This window comes from Acanthopagrus latus, chromosome 9 (assembly GCF_904848185.1).
Source record: "Acanthopagrus latus isolate v.2019 chromosome 9, fAcaLat1.1, whole genome shotgun sequence".
Classification (NCBI taxonomy): Eukaryota; Metazoa; Chordata; class Actinopteri; order Spariformes; family Sparidae; genus Acanthopagrus; species Acanthopagrus latus.
Window position 1 is genome coordinate 26,023,243 of NC_051047.1, and position 17,811 is coordinate 26,041,053.

Sequence of the window (17,811 nt, forward strand, 5' to 3'; positions counted from 1 at the left end):
GTGAGAAGCCTCCCCTCCAGAGCCAAATGTATAATTACATCATGGTGTAGTTAGTTTCTATTTAGGCACACGCGGGACTATATTTGCACTCGAGGGGGGTAACATTTGCGAGTCGGTTTGACTTCTTAATTAGAGACCTTCAAAATGTGGGTGGCACCGTGAAATCCTACCGGGATACACATTTCTAAGACTTCCAAAAGACGTACTCGAGTTCCCAGGGTCAAACCTAAAGGAGCTCTTCTATATACAACATGACCCACATAGTCTATGACAGGGTGCCGAGTCCAGAGGCTGGCAGAGAGCAGGAGACACATTATATTACACTCAGCTCTGAAAAACAGAGGTTACAGACTAATGAGGTTAGTGTTTGATCAACTCTTAATTGTCCAAAGGCACCAAAACATGGTCTCGAAGCACAGAGGAGCATATGATGTTCCATTAGAGCTGTAAATGTTCTTTTCCAGCTTTGTTTCCCATGTTGGGCCCATTGTTTATGGACCAATGGATAGCCGACCAATCGTTTAGCCTTAAAAATCAAAAATGCACCAATTGCAACGTTCTTGATCAATCACTTGTCCATTGTATACTGAATCAGGAAAGCCAATAAACAGAAAAAGTCCCTCACCTACAAGGTTTCACTTTCCTAAAAAGCAAACTGGTGCATCACAACACATCCTGTCGTCAACTTGAATAACGTCCTTGTTTCTGCTTCACCTCCTGTTCGTGTCGACTCCTGCAGTGAAACACTCGGGCAGCAGAGGAGACGAGCAGCGTGTCAGTGGCAGAATGCAGTAAAGACGCTGAAAATGAAAGGAGTGCAAATAACCTTGGTAGAAAACCTAAAATGTTTGGTTTCTCTCCTTCAGAGTCAGAAATATCCTGCTGGTCATGTCTTAAGTTCCAGTCCCCTGGCCATCACAATTTCATAGAGCCCATTTTGACGTTTGTTTGTCCGACGTCAGTCCAAAACTCAAAGATGTCCCATTTACAGTCATATAAAACTGAATGAAAAACAAAAGACCTCTGAAACATTGGCATCAGTGCTCGATAAACACTTGATAAATACGCTGGTTTAGTCACGTCTTAAAAATGAACAAAAATGTTTTTCAGAAAACTGTAACTGTGCAGCATTCTGATATTTTCCACTACAGCCACAATGATAAACTGCTCTGACGAGCGATTAATCGTTTAAGTCATTCTTCAAGAAGAAAAATGTCAAACATCTGCTGCTTGTCTTTGTCATTTATGCTCATAAATGAGAGTCTTTGGTTTTCGGTTTGTTGTTTGGACAAATGAAGCAGTTCGAAGACGTCACTTTGGACTGTGAAGAGCATTTGTCAGTTTTTTGACATTTAATAGACGAAGCGATTATTCCAAAAGATTGTGAAATGTTCAGCAACATGAAAGCATGAAAAAAAAGTATTCAGCTGCAGTCATAGTTTCCATGTTTTCTTGTATAATTCCCAAGAGACTGAGTCCGCTGAGCTCACACTACATATCTCAGACATGCTGGATGTGACAGGAGTCACATGGAATGCTCTCATAGTCGTGAAATTCAAAACACACTCGGCCGTTTGCTGGATAAGCATAAACGCCATGTGCGTGTCCATCAGGACGGCGCTCCCAGCACGTGAGTCCCCTGTAAACAACACTCCTGGGCCACATGGGAAGAAGCAGGACTTCCATATTGGGTGTGAAAGCACCGAGGCCGGAGAAGTCGGGTTAGGCTTTACCTTGTTAGGAAGTCGGAGCTTTGGAGAGTAAACAGAGCAGAAATGTTCCTGGTGGAGGGGGAAGGAAGGAAGGAAGAAGGGGATGGAAGACGAGGAGTGAAAAGGAAGATGTTGAGGGGGGGAAAAGACGTCTATATGGAAAAGGATGAGTAATAGAGTGGAGGGTGCGACAATCTGCTCACATCAATCAGTGAGTAAATGAGAGGACAGCGGGGAGGGATGATGAGGAGATGATGAGGAGATGATGAGGAGTGTGGAGCACCAGTTGCTATCTGACTCTGAGTCTGTGGTATGCTGTGCAACATCAGAGGTGGGTGTGTGACGGAGGCTGGCTGATTTCCTTCCCCTTGGTCCCCTTGGAGTCCACGAGTGTGTAGTCCCACCGGGCTGGGCTGGACCCCCTTACAACACAATCAGAGGGCAGGGCTGGAGAGTTTCCTCTTCCTCCTCCCCCCCTCCCCTCCTCTCTTTCCTCACTCTCACTCTCTGCATCCCTCTCTCTCCTCCGCGGGCACAATCACAAACACGTGAGCAGCGACACGTGTACGTACAGCGTAACGACGGACACACACCGACTCTCAGGACGTCTTGAGCTCCACCGAAGGCCAAAACCAACTGCTGTGATTATATTTTTAACATAGTGCCATTTTCCCAGAATCCTCATCCTTATATAACTTACTTATGTTACTCGGGGCGGACTTACAGGGGTTTACTTTCCACTTAATTCTTGCATGTAATGTCAATTTCATAGCCGAGATTCTGTTTTCTAAGGCTCGTGGCATTTTTTTTCATTAAACTTGTGAGCTTGGGACACTAAATACTGATGTTTTTTTTCATGAAAAAAGGGGAATTTATTCTTAGATTTTGGCTTTTACTATACATCCAAAGATTCACAGAACACAGGAAATAACTTTATTGGGATGAAGAATCTGTTTTTCATGGGATTTATACTGATTAATATAAAAAGTAACTAATAGTTGTGTTTTTTGTCATTTATGTTGTCTTACTCATGTGACAGGATGGATATACTTCTAGGGTTCTCCCATCGTGCTTTAAGATGATGTAAATACAGTACAATGGCGTCTTGTCAGTAAACCAACTGTTGTCATGGTTACAGCTAACACGCCAGATGGATGCAGGCATCACAGGACGAGCGCCGATTTAAGAATCAAGTTTTTACACTTCTGTTTGGATTCATTACGTTAAGACAGAAGGTCTGAGGTGGAGTCAGACACATCTTTAAAGACTTCAGATGAGATGAACGTTCATCTTAATTTAACTGTTCCTCAGTTGTTGTTATCAGTAGATGGACTTTGTTGTGTTGAAGGTACAGTAGAGCCACAAAACCTCCAGCTCATGTAATATATCCACTGAAAAACAGGTATTAGAGGTTCTTAGCGGCACAAAAGAGGCTGCAAACATCTGATGCCTTTACATGACTGATGTGCTCCAATGTATTAACAGTAGGATTTACTGATGCTCAGTCAACACTATCCGTCTCTTGACTCATACAGGGGTGTCATCATCCAGCCCACACATCTCTCCCTGCCAGTGTTGGGTTTCTGTGGGTGAAGCTCCACCTTCACCCAGCTGCTGAGGATCTCCTAACACGGGGAGATTCCCCGAAAAACACTGCAGAATGAATCCTGAACGAGGGTTCCCATGGACTCATTCTGTGTGTGTGTGTGTGTGTGTCATGTGTTTGCTCTGGCCTGACAAAACAGGACTTCTGTTTGTTTACGTCCCCCCGTCTGTTTTTAGTGCCTGTGAGGATTAGTCTGACTTTTGTTTGGTTGAGGCAGCTGCTTCCTTTGATTCAAGCTGCAGCTACAGAAAAACACAGCAAATTGGGCTGCAAGCACAACGAGAGCGTGTGTGTGACAGGAACATCCACAATGTGCACTAACATGTTCAGCTTTGTGGTCTTTTCGATGAAAACTTTGGAAATCTACGCAGGAGGTTTAGCAGCAGATGTGGCTGCACAGCTGGATGGAGGCATTCCACTGGAAACAAATGACTTTGCTGCCCCCTGATGGCTGAAAGAAGAGCTACAGCTGGGAGCTCAGTGAATCCATCCTTCATCTTCTCTACCTGTAATTATTATTGGTGGAATTGGATGATGTCGACTGATGGTTTCATGACCTATCAGCTCAAAACTCTATCACACAGAGGGAGAAAAAAAATTCAGGGCTGGAGATATAAATCAGATATAAACTCTCCTGCCGTGTGTAAAATAGAGTCCAGAGTTTCTCCAGGACTTCTAGAAGTTTGAATATGTTCATAGATGAATATTCCAGGCTGCCGTGGTGGAGACGAGATCATGTGGCTCCTGATCTTCAGCTTTGTTTTATAACCTACTTCTATCACATGTTCTGTCACTGTAATCTGTATATTCTGGTGTTGCAGTCCGGTTCTGTTCTGTGCACGCCACATCTATTGCATGTCTGTCCAGCCTGGGAGAGGAAGACCACTGAGGCGATGGGATCTGTGATTCTGGTCTATAGAAATAAAACTGACGTGACCTGATCTAATCTCAGTGTGTCTATGATGAGTTTCAAGGACTGAATAATCTTGGATTGGACCAAAAGATCCAGACCTTCTTTGCAAGATCAAGATCGAAAAAATAGTAAACAATCACAGGATGGACAGAGCTAATTTGCAAAGAATCTGAATTCTGTGACTTCATCTTTATTTATTTGTATCTCAGTGAGCTTTTAAAAGGTTAACATGAGCATCACTTTTCTTGATTTGATGCACAGCAGTCACCGTATTTCTCTGAAAAAATAAGTGGGGGAGAGTCGATGTTTCTTTAATGAAGACAACGGATGGACACCTAATTCTACTACACTATAGGTCCAATTAAACTCAATCATCCCCAAGTTTATCACAGTTTTACCTGCAGGTCGGTGCAGTGTTTCAGCTCATCCAGCAGGTGGCACCCTAACTGCATCAACTGCTCTGGAGCTGTCAGTGTGTGTTGATACTGTAAGATTCACAGTCCGTGCATGTTACGGTTTAATTAGCTCTTTACTCAACATGTGTGACACAGATGTGTGCAGTTTCTCTGACACTCAAACTGACATGCAGGCAGATGAGGATGCAGAAAAGTTCACGTGCAGGAAGAATTCTCTAAAATCAGCACCAATCTGTGCTCCATCCACAGCGACGGAGCACAGCGAGCCTCCGTCATCCAGCAGCGTGCACGGAAAGTCATTGTCTGGCCAGTTTAGCGGATTAGTTTAATGATATTAGACGTGCAGACACGGTCACCATCCATCATCCACAGAGAACCAGTGGTCATCTTCATCCATCTGCTCCACCTATTACACTAATGACTGCTGCTGAAGGGAGGAGGCAGACAAAACAGGGATGGTGACCAACTGCTGTGGATTTATTAGATGTGTGTGTGTGTGTGTCTGCATGTGTGATGTCGGCTTGTCTGCTGACGACTCAGACAAGTCGTCAACCTGCTCTTATATTCTGTAGTAACACAATGGTTTCACAACTTGAGGGACAGTTCACCCCAAAATCTAAAGCTGTCTGCTTTCTCTTCAGCGTGATGGAACTGACACAGACGGAGGCGTGAATCTTCTCATCAAGCCTCCTGCGAGGCTTCGAATCCAACTGTCACAGTGAAATGACTTCCAATCCAATCGATGCCGTCCGATAACATCTGGAAAGTCTGGAAGAAGTTAAAGTTAGCCAGCCTGGTCGATGGAAGTCTCTACGCAGCACCGAAGATCTGGGTTATAATCCGAGATTAAACCCAGGAAGTCAAACTTTTGGGTTTCAGGTGCACCTGAGCAGTTTAGGAATGAACAGGGCTCCATGTTTGCACGTTTGTTTCTGCACTGCCATGTGGTTGAAAGGTCCAGTTGAAAGAAACAGTTCCTACATGAAGCTGCCCTGTGGATGATCTTGAGTAACCAGGTTGTGATTTCTGGAAAGACACGTATTGTTCTGACACTTTGAGCACCACAAGAAAAACGTGTGTGTTTGATTGCAGGGTGAACCATCTCTCTGACATCGGTGCGTGGAACTAAATCCCTATCAGCAGCCGGTTCTGCATGTGCGATTGTGTTTTAACCCTGATTGTGCTTTGTTGCATACCAGCTGTGTGAGCTCAGCAGTCAAGAACAGAGCCATGATAACCTTCACACACACACACACACACACACACACACACACACACACACACACGCCTGCCACTGTGGTGTGTCTCCAGCTAGTCTTTGAAGGTCTGTGTTTACAATGACTGGCAGTGTGGTCGCCTCCAGAACAAGCACAGCGAACAGGAGCTGCACCCTCAGCACACATCCAACTGATTTTTGCAGATTTGTTTAAAGATGATTTGAATTTTTCTTTGTTTGACAAAAGCCAAACACAGCAGCTGTGAGAAGTAGAAGACAACACATTTCAGTGTCTTCCTTCAGTCGGTTATGAACTCTATCAAGTACTGAATCACGTGTGAGCAGAATCTCAGTCGCAGCAGCTCTCTGCTGACCCGCCTCTGCACACAAACCATCTATTTAACCTGAACTGCGCCACACTGAATGGATATAAAAGCCAGTTCCTGCCCCTCGGGCCAAGTCCTCCAAAAATACCCTTCAACAGAAGGCTGCTTTTTTTTTTTTTTTTTTTTTTTTTTACTGGAAAACTGCGGCCCTGACCTGCGTCAACACGCTATTGTCGAGGCAGCTAACACCTTGTGTCCTGGCAACCGCTGAAGAGAGAGGAAGTCCACGAGCTGGTGTCATTACGAGGCCATGTGACCGCGCTGTGTTAGTAAACAAGAGCGGCGGAGGGGAAGTGCTGCAGGACGGAGGGAGAGGCTGGATCCTGCACAGAGCTGCTGCTCTGCACCCATCTCTGCTTCATATACTTACACAACTATTCTACTTTATTTACAACAAACTGTCACTTTATCATCTTGGAGACGGATCTTTAAGTTCGACTCAGGGTGCAAAGTTTTTAAAGTCCCATGAGGGAAACCTGAACCTCTCTCTCTTGTTGAGTGTTCATCCTTATTCAGGGCTCAGATGTGCTCTGATCGTGTCTTTATCATCCAGTGTGACTCTTGTGTTTCCTCTGCAAGCTTGTCAGTAAAATGTGAGTTCAGAGAGGCTGGAACACTTCACAGTCACCTCTTATCTTCGACCACAAGCGGCTTTCTCTGGAGCTGGCTGTTATTTTGTAGACACAAGATCGTATCACATCCTTTGCTTTTTGGTGTTCGGGGCCCCAAATGCTCGAATAAAGTCCCAACTGGCTCGGGTCGATGTTCCAAATGTAATCACCGCTTCCAAACCAAAACAAGCAACATAATTTGCATTTCGGGAAACTCGCTGGATAAAAGTCTTTTGTTTGATTGCTTAGATTACAGCTGAAGGCCGCCGGAGGGAATGTGTAATAACCGCTGAGACTTGCTGGGACAAGGATCCTGGCAGGATCTGTTGCAACATCCATCAGTGGGCTAAACCAGAGGTCATCTGGGGTCAGCCGGGGTCGTCTTTGTGTCAGGGACCGCTCAGCTAAATGACAGAGGAGGGTGATAGAAGCCTCAGAAAGGCTAAGGGTTAACAGCTTCTCAATTTCCTTAATGGTGTTCACCAAAGAGAGAATGTGGATGACGGATGACGATGAGTGATTTTCGCTGATTCAGTAAATGTCTATAAGATATTAATTGAAAATGTATGAATGAGGGTAGCCAGCCGGGATCAAGCAGTGTTTCATGCCTCTACTGTTTTTGCCGTCTCTGCAGGTGCCAGTCGGGTGAGATTCAATTATTATAAATGTGAAGCAACAAACAATCGCAGGAAAAGTAGCTGAGAGTCAATGACCGACTCTTAACGTGCTCACTGTGCAGATAACCCTCCACATCTGTCGCTGCAAGCGGGTTCAGACGAAATCGAAAGAATATGCAATCCGCGGTTCCTCTCAACACGTCATGTAGTAGTGGAAATGTCTGTTTTCAGACTGATAACGTCAAATGAAACCATGCGGAAATGGGCTGGATGTTTGGTTTGGCAGGCGAGAGGGGGGAATACTCAGCTTACTGCTTCCCCCAAAACCACCTGACACAGGACGGGTCGATGTTTGAAGGGCACAGCTTCCAAAAACAAGAAACATTCCCTGTTTGTTGGTATCTTTCGGACCATAAAGGCGGTTAGACAGAGGGACATTTTGTTCTCTTGTGGTTCTGTTTGCCCACCGTCACGCTGCGATAATGGTTAATTCGACACTGTGATAAAACAATCACTGTGTTATTAAACTAATGCATTTTGGACTGATGTTGTTTATTCCACGGACTGTTGAACAGGCTGTTCCCATCGAGATGTTCTGGATGATTACTGTTCAGTCACTGAAGCTCTCTCGTAAAACGACAGCACCTGGGAACCTTCGTTTGTACGACCTGATTTATAAGAGAAATAAACCATCGAGACAAGGCTGCTTTTCAATCCATTCTGATTAAATTTACCTCGGTGTGATTGGCTCTCCCTGCTCCTCGCCACGTCTGGGTTTGCTCATGTGCATGAGTGATTTGAAATGAGCAGCAGACATCAACCACTCTCTCTCTTTCTCTCTCTCTCTCTGTCTCTTTCTCTGTCTTATCATTTATTAAACCCACATTTTGGTCAAAACTAGAAGCAACTAGCGAAATGGAGTGCCAGGGTCGAAGGCTCCAGACATGCAGAGGTGCAAAGTAGTCAAAGTGCTGCAGTTGATGAGAGTTGGACACATTAAGACCAGTTCACTTGTTCTGGGAAGTACAACACAGCCTTTTAGAAACAGTTGTGTAACTTCTTCTTTAGCTCTAAGAGCAGCTTTGTCAAGTCTTACAGTCTGGAGAGCTACTACAGAAGTGTATTATAAACTGTGTGCAGAGAGATTAAAAAGTGGCTGTTTTCCAGGCAGAGATGGTTGAATAAAAGATGCTGTCAGGCTAGAAATCACATTAGGAAAAGTAGGATCCAACTTGACATGATTCTGTTGTTGACTTCCTCTATAAAGCAACACTCTCATATCTTTACACTAAATATGAAGCTACACTGCTCTAGACTACACTTAGCATCTGAGCATCACCATCTTGTTTATATTTTTTTGAGCCAAAAACCATTTTTACTCCAATCTCAAGTCTGTCAGGATTTAGCGGTAGCTTCTAGTCAATCAGAAGGTAGCCATAACCGAAAGCATCGTCTATTATACTCAAATTGGGCTTATGATATACCAGATTATCATTATGCTGTGTTGTAGAAGGATTTTGACAATGACTGAGACCATAAACTCACTAAAAAACTCTTCACTAAGGTAATAAATCAAGTGAGAAGTAGGGTCGTTTTCTCATAAGCTTACATAGAATCAGACTTCTTAATGAAACCAGTGGAATTCAGCATCGGCTTCACTTTTCAGACCTAGAAGCTCCGTCCATATTTCATACCAGGCAGAAAAGCAGTCTTGTGCTGCCCTCTCTGGTGAAAAGTGTACCACCTGTAGCTACACCCGACAGTGACGGAGCACACATGAACATCAGTGCAGCACGGTGAATATTTAAACGGCTACGGCGAAAGAAAGATCTTCAAAAGGAATCTGAAAACAGCTGCAGAAGAAAGTCGGACGTGTCAGAGTTTTAGGGACAGGTGACTGACCTCGGCAGATGAGTCCGTCCTGGACGATGGTCTGTTTACAGGCGCTGCAGTGCTTCGCCTTCTTGAACGTCTTCACCCGGAATGTGTGGGAATGAAGCGCCTCCAACTCCTCCGGCTGCCGAAAGGAAAACAACAACAAGAGACAAAAGAGGTGTTAAAACGTTGTGACCTGACGGGACTTCAGTGAGTCCAGGTGCTGTGAGTCATCAGAGGGGATTCTTAGTTTGTTTTTTTTTTGTTTTTTGCAGGTGCAGGTGTTTCTCAAAGAGAAAACATTCTTAGTTCATCTGCAGTTTATAAAATCAACACCTGGCTGCTCACATAAATGACATAAACTCGTGCTCACGCTTATCTCACATTTGACCCTTTGTCCAGATCTGAACAGGCAGATCAGGATGATGTTCTGTAGCTCAGAACACCACATAAAATGGGAAAGAAAAAAAAACTAGGGGGGAAAAAAGGAGAATCAGTGCTGTTTTCCTTCTTTCTTTCACCCTCTTCCTCCCTCTTTTGTCCTGTCATCTCCTTCCCCTCCTTGCAGGTGTGTTATGTAACTCTGCAGAAACTCTAACCTCCCAGTTAAACATCCGTCTGGGTCCGTCTGCAGCCTGCTGTTTGTCCTCCGCTGTGAACCCATCAGTCCTGTTCCTGCTGGCTTTGTAAACTCAGTGGAGAGCAAACCAGAAAAAAAGTCGAGTTTTGGAAGTTTGGTCGCTTCCTGCGGCGTCTTTTTGGAGAAACCTGCATCGTGTTTCCATCTAAGCCCCCCTAATGACGGGCGGTGGGGGAAATGTGACATCATTTTTTGTGGTGTGTTTGCTCAGCTGGGCCCCGTTTTTTACTTTAAAGTTCGGCCTGATGGGAGCAGTGGTCCAATCAATCCCCCCCATCCCAGTCAGCAGGCTTACCAAAATTTTTATATCATAGTTATTATGTAGTAAAGTTCTGAGCCACAGGGTTTTATATTGAATCAGATAAAGTGGAAGTCCTACGGAAGCCCGGAGGGGCGAGAGAAAACTTTGAGTTTATGACTTGAGAGCAGGGGATAAAAAAAAGATTTTGTCAGGATAATCTTTGAAACTTCCTTTTTAATTTGTTCTCTAATTTTTATCTTCTTTTTTTTTCATCAGGAGAAATAATTTGAGGAGGGAAAATGTTCTTTCTCCTCCCAAAAAAGTGTTTTTTTTCTCCTGGGGAAAAAAAAGGAAACTTAACCTGGCGACCCTTTTTACACTCAAGTCATAAACACGGAAGAGAAAATATCATCAGATAGATTAGACTTAGAAAACGGGTCACCAGAAAAAAAACTAAAACTCACTTGCCCCTCTGGGCTTCCGTAGAAATGTCACAGAACAGATTAACAGAGACAGTGCCGGTGAGACAAATAATAGCAATGTTACTGGACATTTGAAAAACTTTTGTTTTAGCTCATCAATCAAATACATAATCAAACACCAGAAGAGACAAGGACGGCATTATACATATAACACCTCCAACACACAAACATCTTTTAAAGTACCTAAATACCCCTTCATGCAATATGTTCTGAGCAGGCTTAAAGAGAAAACGTGTGTGTTTTGAAGGCAGGAAGTGCCAGTTTGGCGTGGCGTCCAGACATGAGGCTTCCATTAAGTGTGCATGCTGGACAGGGGCTCACGGTGGCCATGTGGTTGGCATATTGGGGAACTTCTCACAGGAATTCTCATATGTGAAGACCATCTCAGAGCATGGCAGAGAATATACTCCGAAAGATTCCCCAGTCCGCCAACCACAGTAACCTTATAACCATTAATGACCGACTTCTTTTCCCTTCTCGTCAATCCTAAAAGGCAACGTGTTGGAAAAGCGGCTTAGGGCGTGTAATCAAAGCTCAGTCCCAACGCATGAATGATAAACCAGACAGAGTATCTGTTGGACCGTCATCACCCCTCAAATCACTGGCTGTACTGTTATTAGCAGAAGGAACTGACTGAGCAGAATTAAAGGAAAGCCCCTCGTCTGTTTCCCATGATGCCTCATTTCCAGGCAGTGCAGATGTGTCATTACTCATCACGTTTTGTTATATTCTACATCTAATTACACTGTAAATCTATGCAGAACAATGAAGTTTACAAGTTATGGGAATTCGTGCTCAGCCAGGGGAACACAGCTGTGTAACGTCAACTTAAAAGGAGATTTTTCAAGTGTGAGAAGCAAAATTTGCTGAGGTTAAGTCATTTTTAACAGATTGACTGCATTACAGAGGGAGATGCAGTGTAGCGTAGGAGAGGGCTCTTCACAACTCTCAGCTGTCATATTCACAACCAGGCATCAGCTTTTTGGCTAGGTGGATGCATCGCTAAACCTGTTAGCAAGCTAGTTTCACAAGAATGGCAGAGAAAGTGCAGATAAAATTTGAGTGTTAACAGTCATGTTCATTATTTATGTTCATTATGATAACATTATCTTGGATAAAGTTAGATATGATAATCAATGACAATAATTTGCTCTGCTTTTTAGCAGCTTGCTAACTCAGTAGCACGAAGCACACAGCCCCTGACCAAAACAACTAGTGAGCAGCAGTAACAGTGATGGACTGCTGTTCAACTGCTAAACATGTAGCACAAAGCAAACAGCCCCTGATGGTAACATCTTAAGAATTACAATGCTAACATGCTAATGTTCAACACCTGATTTTAGCAATTTTGCATTCTGAAACTTTCTAGTTAGCTCTAAATATAAAGTACAGCAGAGGATGATGGGAATGTTAGTAAATTTGCAGGCATTTGGTCAAGAATTACTGAACACATTTAAAAAATATCAACCTCATGGTGGCGCTAGAGGAAAAGTTGGACATTTATCAAGAAGATGACGAACAAATGTCTCTGCAGAAAAATTCAAAAATGTCTGGAAAAAAACTTTCTGCAATAACATTGTGCTGTGAATAATCTATGCTGAATAATTACATATCAATTATTCATTTAGGATTCTCTTAATTGGTGCCTTTCCATAATTCATGAGCTTATTTGAAGATTTAGAGACTCAAAGAGACGATTATGATACCTCATGTTTATCAAGCTCTATGTGACAGTTCACTGTTTGTATTTTACAGCCACATGGCAACAGCAGGACAGCCGACCCTTCATTCCATCTCCCGGCTACGCCTTACCACTACATAACGTGATTAGCTTAATCTGGTTAGGCTGAAATAATGACCGTGGCTGCGCAGGCCGCGCCATGTTGGCAAGGGGGCTTTACTGGGGCGGGCTGGAGGTCTCTGCCTGGCATCAGCATTATCCACGGCGCCGCCATGCCAAAGCTCCGACCGGCACCTGCTGGGTTTGGAGTCTTGATATGGATTCAGGGGATCGTGAAGGGGCGATAAGTGGGTTTAATGGTGCTCTGAGTGTGCGTATCTGTCAGTCAGCCTGTATTTTGGGGGTTTAAGGACGACGTCAAAATGACACCGACCTCTGTGGGAATCGATACCTCTGGTGCTCGCGCTGTGTTTTGAGCAAAATACAATCCTCGGGTTTCACTTCCAGGCTGTTCAAGCACCGACTGTCAACATGAAAGGAGTCAGAGCTGTCAGCAGAGCGAATATGACCCGGCCACAGGCAAGTGTGAGAGAATCGCCCCTCTTTAATCGCTCTAACCGCATCATCCAAAACACTCATTAAGTCCACAGGAATGAAGGTTTGGGTCTGCAGTGAAGTGATGTGTTTTGGAGGCAATTACCACGCCGACTTTTTAAAGCGAGGACATTAACGGGCAGCAAGCTTTTGTTCATTCTGTAAATAAGAATCAAAGACTTGACTGACTGACAGGCGTTCGTGCCGTCTTGTACTGACTGTTTTCTGTCTGATGGTTTAATGCCCGAAACACATTTTCCAGATTCCAAATCAAATTACTTCTGCAACGTGGAGTGGACCACTTTAATCAGCCTGCGTTGCCATAGTGATAAGCAATGTTTTTTTTGTTTTTTTTCCACTGTGGATGCATTTTAGTCTCTCCACTCACTTCACCGTCCTTCAGCTTAATCCATGTTAATTTACCTGAAAAATGCTCTTTCAAGTAAATTAGGAGTTCTTGTTGCATTTCTTTTTTCATCCAAAGCCCATTATCACTTTTCCATACCTCTTCTAACACAGCATATCAGAACTGAATGCTGTGTAAAAGGCTCAGTACATCAGCAGTTTTAATGTAGTTGTGCCCTCTTAATGTCATTAAGTAATCGAATGCTAATAAAAAAAGAACACCAGTTAATTAAACCACAAAACACTGATTGTTTTCACAGCTTACACTGGGATCTTATTTTATTTAATTGTATTTTTTGTTCACAATTTTAAACCAAGACTGTCGTATCTTAAACGTTCACTCATGTCAAGCACATGGATGAAATGACAAACATCCTGAGGAATCATTTTCTGACCGATACTCGATTGTAGGGTGACGGAGATGTTAGCAGAGGCAGGATATTATACAGTTTAATGATTCACTTTTAACGTGACATTGGTTATAATTATAAATTAGCCCCCCAAAGCATCTTTTTTTATGTATTACTATATTTACAATAAATATATCAGCTTAAATTGGACAATAAATATGCTGATACAGTACTGAAAATAAATCTTTTAAAATATCAAGTAAAAAAAGAACAAAACAAATTTGCAAATTGAATCTGAGGAAAACTAAAGTTGCAACATGTTAAAAGAGACGTTGCCAACATTTATTCCGTCCCCTGAGTTTCTCCTGGCTGAATGAAGCCTCGAGGAACATTTACATGACAGGCAGCTCGATGTGAATGACAAGAATCCATCGCTTTAACAGCCAGCAGTGAAACAGCTCCTGTGTCTGAAAAGGGTTTAAAACTTAACTTAAGCTTTCTGCCTCTTTCTCTCTCTCACACACACACACACACCTATACACTCTTGTGTTAACCAGGCAGAATGTCTCAATCTAGCAGTCTATTCAGCGCGCTCTTTGACCACTCTTGAGCCTTCTCACACTCTCTCCAGCCTCGACCCATTCACACACACACACACACACACACACCGCGGCTTATCCAGCAGGACGAACACTGCTGGGGTGGTGTGGGGGGTCCGGTCATCCACCGGTATGCCACTTGTCCTGTTTACACATTTGTCACCCTCTTATTTTGGGTGCAGAGTGGGTGAAACGAGGCTCGAGGGGTGTAATGCGCACAAAATTGGAATTCCTTCCAACTTCGAGGGGTTTAATTCCCGATATCAGTGGAGTGTTTCACAGGCCAACACATCCGTCTTTACAAAAGACAAACAAAAGGCAGATCTCTTCAGCGGGCCGCTCTATTTTAGTCCTCTTGCCCTCTGCAGAAATCCAGGCTTCAGTCATTTAACCTCAAAATACTGTGTAAATACTGCACAGAGTATAATATAGCGGGATGCTCCCCTTTTGTGAGCCCTTAATTGTTTCCCATCATTAGCAATGCACCCGCCGCTCACAGTTTGTTTGTTGTTTGGGGGATGGATGGAGCATTCGGGGAGTCGCTTGTGGGGGAGAGATGGATGACGAGGAGAGGTGTGGGGGTGGGGAGCCCGGAATTAAAGAGTTAAAGAAACCCCGGCAGCACATTCAGAGACGTGGCCCAGCGCTGATTATGTTCTGTTTCAAACGTGTCGCAGCACCGTGCAAATGGCCTCGGTCCTTCGCATGCGCGTCACACTTCGGGCTCTCAAATGGGCCACAAAGGAAGGAAATGGTTTCAGACAGGCAACCGGGACCCCCGAAAGCTGGGGTCACGGTGTACACATACCCCCCTCAGCTCGGGCCCTGCAGCTCCTGGGAACAGACTCCGGTTCCCTTAGAGACGCACGCATAATCTCCTGCCTCACACTCATTAGCACACACGGGCAAAAAACAGCCACTCTCGTGCATAAAAATGTGCACACACACACACACACACAGATGAAAACACTGTTACATCAGTGCACACACACACACACACACACACACATGCCAGGACATCTCCACATATCTCACCCTCATTTAACACAGAAGAGAAAAGAGCAGCAGCATCTTCTTCCGTCCCTCCATCGCGAGATTTATTTTCCCTGATTGTTTGGTAAAATGCTTGTTGTGTGTTGTCACTTTTTTCATCAGTCTTGTGTGTTTGGGTGGGCCCGTCCGCCGCCGGGCCGCAGACTTTCTCCTAATTATCAGGAGCATTTCTGCCTTGTCATTTTTAATTTCGCAGGAATTCGAGGAACTCTCGGGGCGGTGCAGAGTTACTCCACCTTACCTTCAGCCGCGACCTCTACACTTCACATCTCACACTGATGTTTCTGACAAGACGTCCTGTCCGGCTCAGCTCACCAGTCGAAGCTGCTTACCTTCCATTTTTCTTTTAGTTTTACAAGGTGGAAGATCAAGGTGAAAAGTTGATACGATATGATTAATTAGGAGTCGTGTTTCTGTCCATCTGAAGATTGCAAAGTGAAACATTCACTCTCCTTTAAACTGTGTTTCGGTATCCAGCGACTCCTGATGGAAATATCCGGCTCTGTCGGTGTTGAGCAGGTTAAGTAAGAGTCCTTTTTTTTTGACTGCTGCAACAATTCATGAGAGATGAAGTAGAGCTGCACAATACGGAATATTATTAATGTAAAATGATTCCCAAGTAGTAAGATGGATCATTTTTACGTCCACATTTTCATTTACAACTGTTAAAACCTTTCTAAGATCATGTGACACATTTGGGAACAAGATGGGGTCATCTCTACAGCAGTACAGTGCTGCTTTATAATCCTGTTTTCATTTGCAAACATTTCACCTTATCAGAATATTGCATTGGCCATATTGCAATTTTGATAATATCTGGATTAATTACGCTTCCCTAGATTGAAGTGGGCGGGAGAAAGGCTCTTTAAGCTGCACAGAGCAGCACAGTGAGGTTGGCTCGTCAGGAGGATTATAAAACCTTCTGAACAGATTTCACAGGAACTGTGATGGAGGATGGGTCTGGGTATAAAACACTCTGCTGTGGGTCATTGTAGTCGGTGCATCTGATGATATACTGTATATTCCAGTTTCTCCGGGAGGACTGGAACACCAGACCGGGATGTCGGGAGACTCCTGCCAAAATAAAGTCCAGCAGGAAAACAGGCAGACAGGAAAGAAAAAGATGAGCGACTGACACAGAGAGACGGAGAAAAAGACCTCATGTCACACTGACTGATATCTTCATTCTGAGTTTCTGCTTTCTTGCTGCCACTACGATTCACTTCAGAATTAAATACCACTGGTGCAGAATGATTTAGAAAAAAAAAAGAAGCGTAGAAATGAAATGCATGTCTAAATACATCTGTTAATCTGGTATTCGTCACAGGTTTCAGACATCAATGTTTATCTCCTGATGAATATCTTTGGTTGTAGATTCAATCTGTTGACAGTGAGCAGCCTCAGCATGTGTTGGGTAATGTTACAGTACAGAGATAAACCCTTCCAGACTGCGCTGTGCGACAGACATTCCTGCTGAATAAGGTAACCGGCGGGCTGTTTTTCTCCTCAACTTTAAAAACTCGGCGCTGTTACCTCGACCTCATCCAGCGCGTGACTCATGCAGAGACACTGATTTCACCTCTGATTACGCTGGCATTCACTTTCAGCACGTCATTACCTCATAGACACATGGACCCATGTTTACATGTGGTCGACACACACACACACACACACACACACACACACAGAGTCAATATAAATCCCAGGGTGATTATAAGAGTGGAAAGCACAGACAGTCCAGGTAACGTCTGATACTTTCCAGTCTTAACTGCAGCTTGTATCTAATGTTTTAGTGATTGTGCACTTCTAAAATCTCAGCCATGACAAAAAGACACACACAGAGTAGTAAAAACAAAATATATCACTTTAAAATCAAGACATACTTGAATAAATGGAGCTTTTACTCGCTGTATTTATCTGATAATCAAGTTACTAAGTTACAACTCATTACTTTGCAGATTGCATGCTACAAAAAAGTGCATTTTTAAATTAATTTATCTGCAATCAGATTGATTCAGAGGCTGAATATTGATTTCGATGATCAGCCAGAACAATAATCAGTCCCATGCAAATACATGTATAATAAGTTTTACTTTACTTGTAAAATCAGTCTATTCTATTTATTTATAAGAAGCAAAATCACAACAAATCTCATGACACTATTCATGAAGGCTACAAGATAATTTTTAGTGAGTTCTGTCTGTTCAGTTCAGATTTTTAAAGTCCAACAATTATTTTTTTGCGAGGTGGCATAAAAACACAGTTAATGGCAGGTAGGTTGGTTCCCCTCAGCACAGCAACAATGTTCAAGCATTTCATCATAATATCTTATTAAATTCCCAACCTCTCTATCAAATAAAGCCATAAAAATGTAAAGAGGATTTTTATAATCCAGCCAATAGAAAACTACATAA

General features: G+C 43.4%; 1 protein-coding gene across 14 annotated transcripts in view; it reads right to left on the bottom strand.

The window, feature by feature from the left end:
• tns1b (tensin 1b) overlaps window positions 1-17,811 on the bottom strand; it is a 162,035-nt gene that overhangs the window by 102,051 nt on the left and 42,173 nt on the right. For 9 of the 14 annotated variants that reach the window (XM_037110284.1, XM_037110279.1, XM_037110280.1 and 6 more), the window contains exon 2: window positions 9,380-9,494. In XM_037110284.1, coding sequence (XP_036966179.1) covers window positions 9,380-9,494 — 115 coding nt within the window. Of the gene's footprint in view, window positions 1-625; window positions 646-9,379; window positions 9,495-12,574; window positions 13,187-17,811 lie in introns of those variants that run through there. The other 5 variants (XM_037110291.1, XM_037110295.1, XM_037110294.1 and 2 more) reach the window with 3 other exon arrangements.